This window comes from Equus caballus, chromosome 10 (assembly GCF_041296265.1).
Source record: "Equus caballus isolate H_3958 breed thoroughbred chromosome 10, TB-T2T, whole genome shotgun sequence".
NCBI lineage: Eukaryota > Metazoa > Chordata > Mammalia > Perissodactyla > Equidae > Equus > Equus caballus.
The window spans coordinates 19,314,162-19,327,947 of NC_091693.1; the positions used below are offsets into that span (position 1 = coordinate 19,314,162).

The 13,786-nt window shown below is 56.3% G+C and overlaps 2 protein-coding genes across 15 annotated transcripts in view; one reads left to right on the forward strand and one right to left on the reverse strand.

Annotated features, from left to right (window-relative positions):
- TULP2 (TUB like protein 2) lies at positions 1-8,222 on the reverse strand. Of its 13 annotated transcripts, none has more exons than XM_070224670.1 (14): positions 7,786-7,816; positions 7,554-7,686; positions 7,272-7,304; positions 6,759-6,810; positions 5,955-6,081; positions 5,028-5,165; positions 4,658-4,774; positions 3,714-3,835; positions 2,746-3,057; positions 1,747-1,859; positions 1,108-1,222; positions 924-1,022; positions 528-699; positions 2-282 (listed from the first exon to the last, which is right to left on the reverse strand). In XM_070224670.1, exons 3-14 carry the CDS (start codon positions 7,301-7,303, stop codon positions 149-151), a joined length of 1,533 nt encoding a protein of 510 aa, XP_070080771.1. In that variant the 5' UTR covers position 7,304; positions 7,554-7,686; positions 7,786-7,816; the 3' UTR covers positions 2-148. The 13 variants fall into 13 exon arrangements, with proteins under 13 accessions (XP_070080773.1, XP_070080772.1, XP_005596445.3 ...); XM_023650068.2 differs by lacking the exon at positions 7,786-7,816 and adding an exon at positions 8,061-8,222 and having other exon boundaries at positions 3-282; positions 7,550-7,686; XM_070224669.1 differs by having other exon boundaries at positions 3-282; positions 7,550-7,686; positions 7,786-7,830.
- The window catches only part of NUCB1 (nucleobindin 1), a 20,186-nt gene continuing 14,481 nt past the window's right edge, over positions 8,082-13,786 (forward strand). The window contains exons 1-3 of one of the 2 annotated variants that reach the window (XM_023650072.2): positions 8,082-8,366; positions 8,769-8,905; positions 11,741-11,848. In XM_023650072.2, the coding sequence (XP_023505840.1) occupies positions 8,780-8,905; positions 11,741-11,848 (234 nt within the window). In that variant the 5' untranslated portion in view covers positions 8,082-8,366; positions 8,769-8,779. Of the gene's footprint in view, positions 8,367-8,768; positions 8,936-11,740; positions 11,849-13,786 lie in introns of both variants that reach the window. The other variant, XM_070224681.1, reaches the window with a different exon arrangement.

Sequence of the window (13,786 nt, forward strand, 5' to 3'; positions counted from 1 at the left end):
GCCCGATCCCTAGAGGACAGGACTGGGCACCCAGGCAGCGTCTAATAAGGGTTGGTTATGAGTAAGCTGGTGCAAAAGAAGCCATGCTGGGGCCCTGTCTCCAAATGAGCAGGCACGGAAGCTGATGAGAGTATAGTATTTCATTCAATTACTCACACGCCAGCTTCCCGTCGAAACTGGATAAGCAGATGGCGAAGGCTTGCAGCGGGCAAAGCGGGAAGCGGAAGTCCATGGTGAACGTGTCCGGCGCCACGCGGCCGAACTGGAGCACCAGGTAATCCGCTGAGGAGGAAGTCAGGAACCTTGTTTCCGCGCTGCGCGCCTCTGAGCTGCGAGAACTACAACTCCCATGAGGCTGTGCGGCGCCCTGACTAAGCCTGGAAACCTTCTGAGTTCCAGACAGGCTTCCCAACAGCGTGGAGTCGGCCCGGCCTAGGAAAACGCTCAAGTGCTGATGGGAGAAGTAGTTCCCGTCCCCGCTCATGCCCCACCCCCATGCCCAGGTAAACCGGTTCCTAGGAGCTCACGGTCATCCGGATGCACGATCTGGAAGTTCTTGACCGAGGCCCGAGTGACTCGACCATGAAAATCGAGCACGTAGGCGCCGCTCTCGTCGCTCCACGATGGGGCTTTGTTTTGCAGCAGGACCAGCCCCCGGCTGGCGCCCCGCTGGAGGCGACTCAGTAGCGACTCCTGTTCCTAGAGGGCAAAGTAGGGGGCGTGGCTGACCCACCACCAATTGGTTTTTTTCCTCCGGACTCAGAATTTTGAGTCCCTAGTCTCTCCTTCCTGAGACACGCAAGTTTGATAAAGTCCTCCCGGCTTCGCATGTGACCTTCTGCAACCCATCGGCCCCCTCCTCCCTTAGGATGTAGGGCCGGTCCCCCAGCTGACCCAGAGATTCTCAGCATTAGCTCACTCACATTTTGTGGCTGGATGCTAATTCTCTGGTTCTGGGCGTCGATTCCTGGAATGATCACAGTCATTTTCCGGGGCCCTCGGAATCCCAAGACGTTTGTCTCCTGGAGGTATTATGCTCCAGTTGGCCTGGTTCTTTCTCCCTCCCCACCGTCCTGCTCCATTCACTCTCGTCTTCCAGACACTCACATAGCACACAGCCCCCAGCTCCTCCCTGATCCGAGCAGTTTCCGGGATGACATTCTTCTTTTCGGGATTCACCCCATTGTTGAAGATAGTGAACTTGGTGCCAAAGACATTGGATCTGCTCCAGGAGGGGAGTGGCCAGAATAAAAATAATAATTGTTACCGTTTTGTTGTATGCTAAGTGCTTAACTGTCATCTCATCAACTCTTCCCATCAATCCTCTACATAAGACTCATGTTCTGTGTTCCAGGTATCCATGGTCCCAGCCCCCTCTCTTTGGTGAGCCTTGATTTTTAGCCTCCTGCCTTGACCCTTTAGGAATGCTCTTCCCTCTAGGATGCAAGAACTCACACATCCTAGCCCTCTTCTCCCACAGGAATTTGGAGTCCTAGCACCTTGCCTCCCAAGAAGTCAAATGTCTTAAATGCCAGCCTCTGCTCCAAAGCCTTCAGTTCTTTTATTCCCAATCACCCTGGAGCTACAATCTGAAGAACTACAAAACCCATCAGTCCCTAACAGAAAAGGCCCTAGAGCAGGAAGAACTTGTGCTCTAAGCCCTGCTGGGAAATGTAGTTCAATTGTCCCCTTTTTCCCCTAGGCCCCCTGTCACGTGTTGCTCACACACATCAGGGCTCTGCCCACCTGACTTTGCCCACAAAGTTGTCCCCATCCCGAGACAGGTCTGTGGGGTCCAGGGAGATGAGATAATTAGAGGTTTTGCTCCTTTTCCTCTTGCGCCCAGCCAGAAGGAAGTGCTGTGGATGGGAGGAACAGCCCATCAGAATGGATTTCTGGTATCTGGCTAGGGCTAGGGGTCCAAAGACAAGGAAACACCATGTCCCCACGACAGAGGAAAGGGTAATGGAGCAATAAGCGTCCCACGGCTTGCTCAGAGATGCGGTTCTCCCTGAGGGAGGTCATCAGCTGGGTCCTGAAGGGGAGCTTCACATCTTAATAGCTCCCCCTCATTCCTTCCGCCACTGGGTCCAGGGTCAGGGCTAAGCCCAGGCAGGGCCTGGCTTTGGAGAATAGGGAGGACCCTCACTCGGAACACTGCAGCAGGACTTCGGTAGGCGTTTCTTCCGGGAAAAGCAGGGCTGGCACTGAGTAGGGAAAACACCTCCTTCTGGGAGGGATAGAGTACCTTGAGGAGAGGGGGCCACACAGGGAATGGAATGGCCAGACTGAAAGGGGCGTGGCTTGGCCTGGATGGGAAATCCACGAGGGGCGGGGCCTGGTTCCTGAGGGGCAGGACTTATCCCAGGATTGGGTGGGGCCTGACAGCAAAGAAGCCTCAGTGAAAGGGCCAGTCTCGGACCTACAAAGATGGGGCCAACACCTCCAGGGGATCTGTGAGGGCTGAGGTTTCCGATCCTGAGAGGGCATGGCCTGACTTTGAGAAAGGCGGGCCCGCCTTGAGAGTGGACAGGATTTGGTTATGGAATGGGTAGGGCCTATGCCACTGGGCTTTATCAGAGAAGGAGCTTAGTTCTGCGAAGGGCAGGGCTTGGCACCGGAGTTGACAGGTCCTGGCTCAAGGATGAGCAGGGCCTGGATTCATGTAAGTCTTGACCTTGCTCCGAAAGGGGCGGGACTTGCCCCTGGGAGGTGGGACTTGCTCCTGAGACTGCCAGACCGCACCTTCCAGCCGTCAGCCGCCTCCAGGTAGAGGTAGTAGATAGGGAACATGCCCTTGTCTACACCACGCTTGTCGCGGCTGATGCGACACTGCACCGTGTGGCCGCGCAGCGCTGGCCGCAGCACATACGCTTCCATGTCCTCGCCCAACCGAGGGCCTGGGGCGCGGGGAGGCGAGTGGGGCGAACTCCCCACATTGCTGCTGCCAGCGTCGCCCTTGCTTTCCAGGGCCTCGGACATTTCCTCGTCGGCCACCCCTGGAGAGTTCCTCGCTGTAGACTCCGACTCCTCTTCCTTCTCTTCCACGTCTTCGCCCTAGCCCACGCGCCAAATTTAAGTTGAGGGACGGCCGAGAAGTCCCGCCCCCTCAGCCTTGCTAACTACTGATTGGCCATCCCAGTTCAGGGTGACGCCCTCTCTCGACCAAGTTTTCTGCCTATTGGCCAAACATCCCGGCCAACTGCTGATTGGTCAATCCGTTCAAGGGGCCCACCCAGCCGAGCACGCATCATCTGTTGATTGGCCAGCAACATTAGCTTCCCCTCTGCAGCCACACCCACTCCATCTACCGATTGGAGAATGCTTTTGAAAGCACTGCCCATTCAACTAAAACCAGCGTTGATTTGGTCTGGGTAGCATATAATAGGGCCCAGATCTACTGGACTGAAACTGTGTTTCTCACTTTCATCAATACCATAGTGAGTGGCGCCTGGCCCTTCTGTTTCACCCTCTCCGAAGCGTACTGCCTTTCGGTAAACTGGATTTGCATGTATATGCTCACATTTTTCAAATTGTGAGTAGATTGACTTCATAAATGGTACACACACAAAGCCTCTGCTAGCCCAATCATAACACCGATCTGCCAGTAAAAAGGGCCTCTGACTGGGCTGCAGAATTTTAGCCCCACTCTTTCTAAAGTCCAAGGTTGACCCTCCTCCTCCAATATCCTCACTGGCTGGGCCACATCCCACCTTGCTGGAAGCCAAGTCACCACGTCCCCCGTAACCATCCATTCTAGGATTTGGTTCCGCTCTGAGCGTCTCGTATTCATCTCCAACATCCCGAGATTCGCTCTCCTCTTCTGCACTCGCCCCTAAGGGGTGGAAGAAGCCAGAAGGCTGAGCTCAGGACACCTGGGTTCCAGGAGCTTGGGAGAAGGTCACCAGTGATAGCTAGAGAAGGCCAGAACTCCCGAGTTTCCACCCCTACTTAATACTCGTCGCCCTCACTTGCCAGATCCACCTCCTCCCCCACGTGCACGGGGTTTACACGGGCTGAAAAGTCTCTGACTGCCCTGGGTAAGGACAGGGAGGAGTTAGCGTCCTGCCTTTCCCTTGTCCCAAAGAGAGCATCAGAGAGACCGGGGAAATAAAATGAGAGGGTGGAGTGGAGTGTGAAGTGATCATTAAAGAGCCCTGTTATTGAAATCGTTGGTCATGTCATGAGAATAAAAGGAAATGTCATTACAGTGGAATACTACTAAGAAATAAAAAGAATTAAGTACTGATAATGCCACAACAGAGATGAACTTTAAAAACATGGTTAGGAAAAGAAGCCAATCACAAAAGATCATATCCTGTATGATTCTATTTATATGAAATGTCCAGAATAGGCAAATCTAAAGAGGCAGAAAGTAGATCAGTGGTTGCCTGGGCTGGGAGAAATGGCAGGGAGGGAGGGGAAGGGCGCAGAGATCGCTCAAAGGTACTGGTTTCTTTGGGGGTGGTGACAATATTCTAAAATTGTGGTGACGGTTGCACGTCTCTGTGAATATACTAAAAACTATGGAACTGTAAACTTGAAATGAGAATTGTATGGTATGTGAACTGTGTCTCAACAAAGCTGTTACAAAGAAGGGGAAGGACTTGCCACATGGCCCAGGGGGCCAAATTTCACCCAATGTCTCCCAAATTACCAGATCGTTGGAGGGCTGGCCAACCCCTGCGTCGAGTCCCCGGAGGCTCTTTATAAGGAGGGGGAAAGGCAGGAACATCCTCCACGGAGACTTCCTCCAACTCCAGATCGGAACTTTCTGGCAGCCAGGATAGGGAGGGGGACTGGAGACGGGGATTTTTGAGTACCAGGGAGGAAAGGGCTGGAGATTCAGATTCCTGGGTGTTGGAGGAGGAGGTTCAGGACCTGGACTCCTTGGTGTGGGGAATGACGGGGCCTGCGGGGGCCTGGACTCCTGGGTCCTTTAGAAATCAAGTACTGAGGTTCCAGATTCCTGGGTTCTAATGGGAATGGAGTTCTAGGGTATAGGCCGTCCAAGGACTTGAGAATACCTGCTTCTGTCGGCGGCACCAGGGGACCGCGCTCACCGCTGCCATCTCCACTGCAGCTCACGGTGCTCAGGTCACTGTGGGCACCAGAGCGCGGATGTGTCCTGGGCACGTTCCTCTGGAGGAAAGGGTTCCCGAGGCCTAGGAAAATGTGCCGCGAGGCTCCTTAACACGATGTACAAATTCCGGTCCTCTGCGAAGAAGATGCGCCTCCTCACTGGGCTCCCAGACGTCGCCCGGGATTGCCCACCCAAACCCCCAAGACCCACGCAGAACCCAAACTCCATCCTGAGACGCAAACAAGCACAGCCCTACCGCTAAATTGTTTTTGACTCGGTTCGTAAACAGTCCCACACAGGGTTCTCAGTCTCTCCAGGACCTTGTCTCTAAATTACCCAGGCCCCGCCCCCGCCACCCCCTCCCCCGCTCTGCCAATTTCAGCCCTCGGGTTCTTCCAGGCCCCGCCCCCACACTCTCTGGGCGGTCCCCGGCTCTCCAAGGCCACGCCCCCGGGCTCCCTAGACCCCGCCCCCGCACTCTCTGGGCGGTCCCCGGCTCTCCCAGGCCACGCCCCCGGGTTCCCTACTCCCCCCTCCCCACCCGGGCTCTCTGGGCGGTCCAGGGCTCCCCCAAGCTCCGCCCCTGAGCTCTAACAAGCCCAATCACGGGCTTCTCTCGGGCCCCAGCCTCTCGTTGCACCACGCCCTGCTCCCCGTGTTCTCCCTGGCTCCGCCCCGGAACTCTCACAGGTCCCGCCCCAAGGCCCCCACCTGTCGCGCCCTCGGGCTCTTCTGAGCCCCACTCCCGCGCTCTATCAAATCCCCGCCCCGGGGCTCCGCCCCTCTGAGCCCTTTAGGCCCTGCCCCCATGTTCCCACAGACCTTCCCTCCAGGCCTACGCTCCTGCCAGACCCTAGGAACCCTTCCTCACCGCTGTCACCCCAGAGGCGTTCCTCTCGCCACCGCAGTCGCCCCTGCCGCAGGGAAGTGTCAGAATTGGCCTGAACCATGAGGGGCTCTTGGCGCTTCCGTCGCTGCTTCTTCTCAAACAGCCGCCGCTGCGGGAGCAGGAAAGGAGTGTGTGGGGGCCAGGAACCGACCGAAGACAGGGGTGAAAGGGGCCCGGAGCAAGGGGGGGCCTGCATCCGTGGGAGAGGTCCAGGAGTCCAGGCCCTCAATCCTTCAGGTCCTCCTTCCTCAGATCCAGGAGTCCTGGCACCCAGTCTCCTCCTCCCCCAGGACCTAGGACTCCTGCCCTCCAGAACCCTTGCTCCTTAGAAATTGTGGAGTCTCATCATCAAGCTTTGTTTCTTTTCTTTTTTCTTTTTCTTTTTTGCTGAGGAAGATTTACCCTAAGCTAACATCAGTTGCCAATTTTCCTCTTTTTGCTTGAGGAATATTGTCCCTGAGCAAACATCTGTGCCAATCTTCCTCCATTTTGTATGTGAGTCACCACCACAGCATGGCTGACAATTGGTGTAAGTCTGTGTCGGGGAACCGAATCTGGGCCACCAAAGTGGAGCACACTGAACTTAACCCCTAGGCCATGGGGCTGGCCCAAAGTTTGTTTCTTTAGGATCTCGAATTCCTATTTTCTCAGTTCCCAATTGCAGAACTTGAGGCTTCAAGAGAGCCAATGAAGGCCAGGAGTCCCAGAGCGAGTCATGGGGATGGGGCCCCTGGGAGTTATGGAAGATGGAAACATGGGCAGTAGCAGGATTCCTGGGCATACTACCTGCTGTTCCAGCTTCTGCAGCCTCATGGCAGCAAGCTCATCCTCCAGGACCCTGAGAGAGATGCAGGCTCATGGTGACAGCAAGCAGGGCACCTTGTTGCCCCAAAGCTCCTCCCTCCCCTCCTTCCCCCTGCCCAATTTAGGGTTCTGAGCACTCCTGAGGTCACAGAAGGGGCAGAACTGGAGTCTACTCCACCAGGTCTGAAGCTTTCTCCCAGCACTGGCTCGTCTAGAATCCAAGAGTCAGAGATCCCGGGCCCCTCCTGTCTCAGGACTCAGGAGCCCAAGCCCCCTGCCCCTCCTCTTTCAGACCCATGAGTCTTCATCCATAGCTCCCTTCCTTTAGGTAGGACCCAGAGGTCCAGGCCCCCAGCCCCTTCCTGCAAGGCTGATGGTGCTGGACCTGCCAACACCGTTATGAGGCCAGAGCTGAGTGGGTGTGGGCAGAATCCGACTCTGGGTTCCCGGTTGCACCCCCGTCTCCACCCCTGCCCATCCCGTGTCCCCACTCACTCTTTTTTCCAAGTGTCATTCTCCTGAGACATTCTGGAGAAGCAAGAACGGGGAGTCAGGACCCCACCCAACATCCCAACGGACTCTGCCCTCCAACACCTGATCCCAGGCTGTACATTTTCTCCAGGACCCAGGCAGCCCGGATTGCAGCTTTCATCAGTATCAGGGGTCCAGGAGTCCAGTTCTCTCTTCCCCAAATACCTCTCTCCTACACCCAAGCCTGGGAACTCAGGACCCCAAACACCCAACTCCAGTGACCCCAGACCCCCAGCACCCACCTGCCCGGAATCCAGGAGACCCCCTCGTCTCCTCTCGTGCCTAGAGAAGCTTTTCACGTTCACGCCTCAATGCCTTGCCTCCCTGGCCAATTTCTAAACATACCCAACCCTCTCTTTGGAAGCGGGGAATTTAATCTCTGAGAAATAAGCAAGGGAAGAAAGACAGGTCAGAGGGAAAGGGGAATTCCCGCTGGGACCTGCCTTAATCCCCTCCCTCCTGGCCCCCCAAGCTTTACTTCCAACAAAGCAATGACCCCTGGCCTCTGCGGCAACCGGGCAACGGGGCTCCGGGGATTCTGAATTGGAAGGGCATGCGGGTGTTCCTTAAAGGGACCCAAGAGAGGCCGCATCGCAGGCTCGCTCTAAACCACTCCCTTATGTAAGAAACTTATAAGGTGCCTATTGCTACCGATCTGTAACTCGCAGCCACTTCTTGGGGAGAAAATAAATGGGAAAACTACAACTCCCATGAGGCGAAGGGGCCAAGGCGCCCGCGGAAGTTGACTCGTACCCCCGGCCTGCAGGGAGTCGTAGTTCTCTTTGAAAGCCTCCGCTCTCCTTTAGCCTAAAAGGCAGGAAATGCGACGTCAAGAGGTAGGGCTTCCGAGGAAGGAGACGAAGCTTTCGAGAGCAGCCGAGCAACTTCGACAAGAGGCGGGGCCATTAGACAGGGACGAAGGGGTCCGGAGCTAGCGTAGACCAATCAGGCTGCTGGGGGCGGGGCCACCGCGGAAAGTGGGCGTGGCCTAGGAGGGAAATCGCCAAGAACGCGCCGGAGGTCCCAGCCCGGGAAGAGGCCCTCTGCGGTGCGGGAAAGGTGAGGGTCTGGGGGCTTCTAGACTCTTGGGATCCTGGGGAGGAAGGGAGACGGGGGACCAGAGGGTTGAAAAACTGGGTCCCCGGGGAGGACGAGCTGGGCACCAGTACTTCTAGATTCTGGGAAAAAGGGAGGCTGGGGGCCTGGATCTTTGGATCTGGGGAGAGAAGGGGTCGAGATCCCGGATTCCTGAGTCTGAGCGAAGACGGTGCTGGGTGCCAGGACTCCTGGGTCTAAGGAATGAAAAGCTGGAGGCTCGGAATCCTGGCTCCTGGGAAACGAGAGGCTGTCTTGATTCCTGGGGCGGGAGCAGGGGTGGCGGCGCCGAGGGCCCAGACTCCTGGGTCCGGGGGAGGAGGAGGCTTGGGACAGACATTATTCAACTCTCCGTCCCCCCGCCAGATCACGCCGCCATGCCTCCCTCTGGGCGCCGCGCAGCCCTGCTCCTCCTGCCACCGCTGCTGCTGCTCCGCGCTGTTCTGGCCGTGCCTCTAGAGCGGGGGGCGTCCAAGGAGGAGAGCCCCGCGACCGAGAGCCCCGTGAGTGGCCCTGCCCTGCTATCCAGCCAGGTGTTTGCAGTGGTACTACAATTCCCGCAGACCCCTTGCGTGGATACTCCCCCTACGGATGCGGCTTGGAGTTTGCCTGTCATTCTTTGCAGTCCTGGGGCATTGACGTGGTGAAAAACTAGAGGGGAAGCGGAGCGGACAGCTTTCTAAGTCCCTGACTCTCAGGTGTGGGAAATCAGGTCAGATTTTAAGTGAAAAAGCTGTGTCACTTCCCCCTCCCCAAACCTCTCTGTTCTTTTTAAGACGCCCCTCCGCTCAGAAGGAATCTGAAAAAAAAAGAACTACATTTCCCAGTAACACCTTGAGCAGGTGTTGTTAGCTAACTAGGGTGTTCTTGCTTCATGGAGCTCATGGGAGTTGTAGTTTCAATTATGAAGGGGCACATAAACTGTTCATTTATTAATTCCAACACGTATTTATCAAACACTCTGAAAACTTTGGTTTTAGGGAATTTGGAACTTTAAAGATCCTCAAAGTCAATGCCCTGAGTTGTGGCCTGAATCCTCCTACAGCTCCCCTTCGGCATGGACCGGTCACTGTCTCCGGCACAGATCATACCGTGCTCCTGTGTGGCAGGTCGCCACCCAGCGAGTTAGGCCTTTGCTCCGTGAAATCTTTGCAGACATCGAAGGGCAGCTTGAGTCCTCTGTTCCTTCATTCATCCCACACATTTCCTGAGCACCTTCCATGAGCCAATCACCGTGCTGGTGCCAGGCCCCTGCCCTCGCAGACCAGCCTAGCTCACTGGGAAGACAACCAGAGGTGACAGACAGCGAGGAAGGGTCCCTTGAGCTGAGATCTGAAGTGCAGGGAAGAGCATTCCAGGCAGAGGGAACAACCTTGGGCAAAGGCTGCGTGGTGGGGGAGAGCAGAGTGAGTGGGGGGACTTGGCTGGAGGAGGCCAGTGTGGCTGAGCAGAGCGAGCGAAGGGGAGATGAGGTCAGAGAGGGGACAGGGGCACTGCCTTGGGGGCCACGGTGGAGAATTTCTTTATTCTGAGGCCAATAGAAAGCACAGAGGGTTATAAACATCAATAAAAGCAACAGCAATCATAATAACATTGATAGCTCCTACTAAGTACCAGGCACTGTGTTTAATATTTAAAGATATTAACTCATGGGGCCGGCCCGATGGTGCAGTGGTTAAGTTCTCATGATCCGCTTCGGCGGCCTGGGGTTCGCCGGTTCGAATCCCAGGTGCGGACATGGCACCGCTTGGCAGGCCATGCTGTGGCAAGTGTCCCACATATAAAGTAGAGGAAGATCGGCACAGATGTTAGCTCAGGGCCAGTCTTCCTTGGCAAAAAAAGAGGATTGGCAGCAGATATTAGCTCAGGGCTAATCTTCCTCAAAAAAAAAAAAAAAGATATTAACTCATATAATCCTCACAAGAGCCTCTATGAGGTGGGTACTCATTAACCTTACTTTACAGACAAGGAAACCAGAGCTCAGAGACGTTAAGTAACTTACCCAAGGGCTGAGGTTGCCAGATTTAGCCAATAAAAACACAGGACACCCAGTTAAATCTGAACTTCAGATTATTCAGTAAATAATCATAAGTGCACGCCATGCAATCTACTTATACTAGAAGTTATTGTTTATTTAAATTTAACTAGGCGTCTTAGCAGTCCTGTCAAGATCACATAGCTAGTAACTGGCAGATTTGGGATTCTAGGCAACCATATTTGGCTGAATAACGGCCTGCAAAGATGTGCCCGGCCTAGTTCCCGGAGCCTGTGACTATATTACCTGGTATGGCAAAAGTGTTTGCAGGTGTGATTGCGTTAAGCCTCTTGAGGGGAAGAAATGAGCCTGCATTGTCCAGGCGGCACCAATGTAATCACAAGCGCCCCCTCAAAGAGGGAGGCAGGAAGGTCAGAGCCAGAGGCGACGTGATGACGTCAGCAGAGGTCAGCGTGATGCGGGGCCAAGGGGGGCGGGCGCCTCTGGAAGTGGACTCTCCCCTGGAGCCTGCAAGACAGGCTCCCCCCCGCCAACCCAGTTTGGCCTTCCGACTTCCAGAACTCCGAGAGGATCGATTTGCGTGGCTCTAAGCCCCTGGGTTCTCATACTTCCTTACAGCAGCTGTGGGAGACGAGTGCACCCACAGTAACGTAGCCGGGTTGCCCCGCTGCCGTTTAGCAAGCACCTGCAAGGTGTTTCTCAACCTATATAATGGCAGCTGGAATAGATGGAGTAGCTTTTCTATGCTTTCCACCCTGCCAGACCGCTCATCTCAGTTACTGCGCGCCTCAGCTCTGAGAGGGATCCAATTTATTGCCTATGTTTCAAATGGAAGAGTGAGGCCCAGGAAGAGGAAAGTGCCACCCGCCTAGGCATGGCAGAGCTGGGACCAGGAGCCCAGGGATGCCCATCTGTCTTGTTCACTTACTGTGTCCCTTGGAACAGCACCTGACACGCAGTAGAGGCCGGGTGAACGGTTGTTGAATGAATGAATGAATGTATGTTTCACTGCTTGGCAACAAATGCCAGTGTGTCTGCTCTTTAAGCACCTACTCGGAGGGCGGTGTTGTCCTGGGTGTTTACCTGTGTGATTTTCATCTCGTCTCCTCTGCAGACGTGGGAAGAGCTGAGAGCTGTGGCCCAGAGGGTCAGGCAGACGTGGATTGGAAGTGGGGTCTGCTGACTCCAGATCCTTTGTCCCGTGGGGCAGGCCTGCTGCTCTGGGGGTGGGGGGGGGGTGTCTCTGGGTCCCTCAGCAGGTGCCCACGGGGGCAGGGCCTGAGTCCTCCCTGCAGGGAGGGGCGGAGGCTGGGGGCTGCTATGTTAGTCCTTGTCACCTCAGGACACGGGCCTGTACTACCACCGGTACCTCCAGGAGGTCATCAACGTGCTGGAGACGGACGGGCACTTCCGGGAGAAGCTGCAGGCCGCCAACGCCGAGGACATCAAGGTGCGGCTGCGGGCGAGCGTGGGGGGAGGGAGGCCGAGGGAGATGCTCTTCCCACTCGCCCCTCCTCTAACTGTCACTCCGCCTCCCAAGGAGCCGCCATTATTGCCGTCTTACAGAGGCGCACACTGAGGCCCTGGTAGCGGTGTTTGTCCTTCCCGGGCTGAGCCCACAGCCCACGCCCCACCCCATCCCCCGGGAAAGGATGCTGGCCCTCCCCCGTGAGGTGAGAGGACCGTCTGCCCCCACCCGTCCTCCCCACTCTGCCACACACGGCCCCCCAAACACCAGCCCAGGAGAGACCCCGGGGCCTGGGACTGATGAGGACGTGGCCCTGCTCCCCTCACAACCTCTCAGCATACCTGGGACTCTGTCCCCATCAATGGATGGGCAGCACCTGAGACGGGCCCAGCCCCTCCCACTGCCCAGCTCGGGAAACCGAGGCCCAGGAAGCCACCCGGCTTGCCCAAGGTCAGACCACTGGCAAGTGATGTCAGAAACAGAGTGGCCACTTAGGCAGGCGGGTTCCGGAGTGGGACGGTGCCGGCCCCATCCCAGCTCCGCCTCGGTCTCCTGGACAAGTGGCCACCCCTCTCTGGGCCTGGGTTTCCTTCTCAGAAGACAAGGAGGCTGGTGCAGGCGTCTTCCTGTGGGGTGGGGGGCGGTTGGGCGAATCAGAGAGAATCCCCACGTCAAGGGCTCAGCCTGCCACATCGGAAGCCTGCAATTGATGTCAGTCATCATTGGTGGCAATAACATCAGCCCCCGTTTTGAGGTCCAGAGCAGGAAAAGCATGTGCTGGGGTCACGCTGTGAAGTGGTGACAGGGCTGGGACTTGAATGCTGGCCCCAGGACTTCCAGGCCCTGGGAAGATATGACACCAACTTGGTCATCAGGCTGGAAGCTCGCCTCCCCTCGTCACTGTCTGAGGGAGCTTGGGCAAGTGGCTTCTCCTCCTGGGCCTCAGTTTGTTCATCTGTAAAATGGGGCCGTGGGCAGGAGTAGAGGACGGACTCGGTGACTCCAGGGCAGGGCTTGGCCCATCGTAGGTGCCTGGCTGGTTAGGGTTAATATGACTGTTATTGTGGTCACTTCGTCCTGTTGCCTCTGCAAGAGCCACGCCCCCCATGGGCTGGAGAGACCCATGTGAGTCATGAGTGCCTGGAAAAGCGATCGGGCAGTAAGAGAGAGCAGAGGGCGTGGGGAAGCCATACAGAGGGGCCAGCCCAGTGCGACAAGCGAGATGGGGCTTGTAAGGCGAGGACTCCCTCCTCTCCCCGGGAGGAGCAATTCCGAGTGGGCGTGTCCGTGGTACAGAAGGTGAAGTGTGTGTGTGTTGGGGGGCTGGCATTTCTGGCAGTGGGAAGTGTGTCTGCAAAGGAAGCATTCTGGTACCTTCACCTGGCTGCTGGTGGTTCCTCATAACTGACATGAAGACAGGGGAGCCAGGGCTGGAGGGGCACATGGGTGCAGGGTCTTGAGTGCCAGGCTCAGGGATTCTGTCCTGGGGGCACTGGGGAGCCATGGGGGACTGTGAGCAGGAGAGGGGTCAGCTCTGATGGAGAAGCAGATGTAATCCAAAAGGATAATAGAGGTAGCTCAGAGAAGGCATCCTGCTCAGCACAGTGTGTGTGTGTGTGTGTGTGTGTGTGTGGTGGGGACAGCGAGGATCTGGTTAGGCTTGAAAAGCGGTGGTGAGAGAGCATCCCAGGCAGAGGGACCAGCATGTGCAAAGGCCCAGTGGTGGAAAAGACCCTGAAGCATGGGGGCCTCCTCCCAGTTAGCATTGCTGGAACCGAGAGTGAAATTTGATGAGTGATGAGAGAAAGGGCTGCCGAGGTGGGCAGGGCCTCGAATGCCAGGCTCAGGGGCTGGGACCTTGTGTCCGGCTCTGAGGAGCCTCAGGGGGCAGCAGAAAGCTTGTAGAAGGTTCCAGAGAGG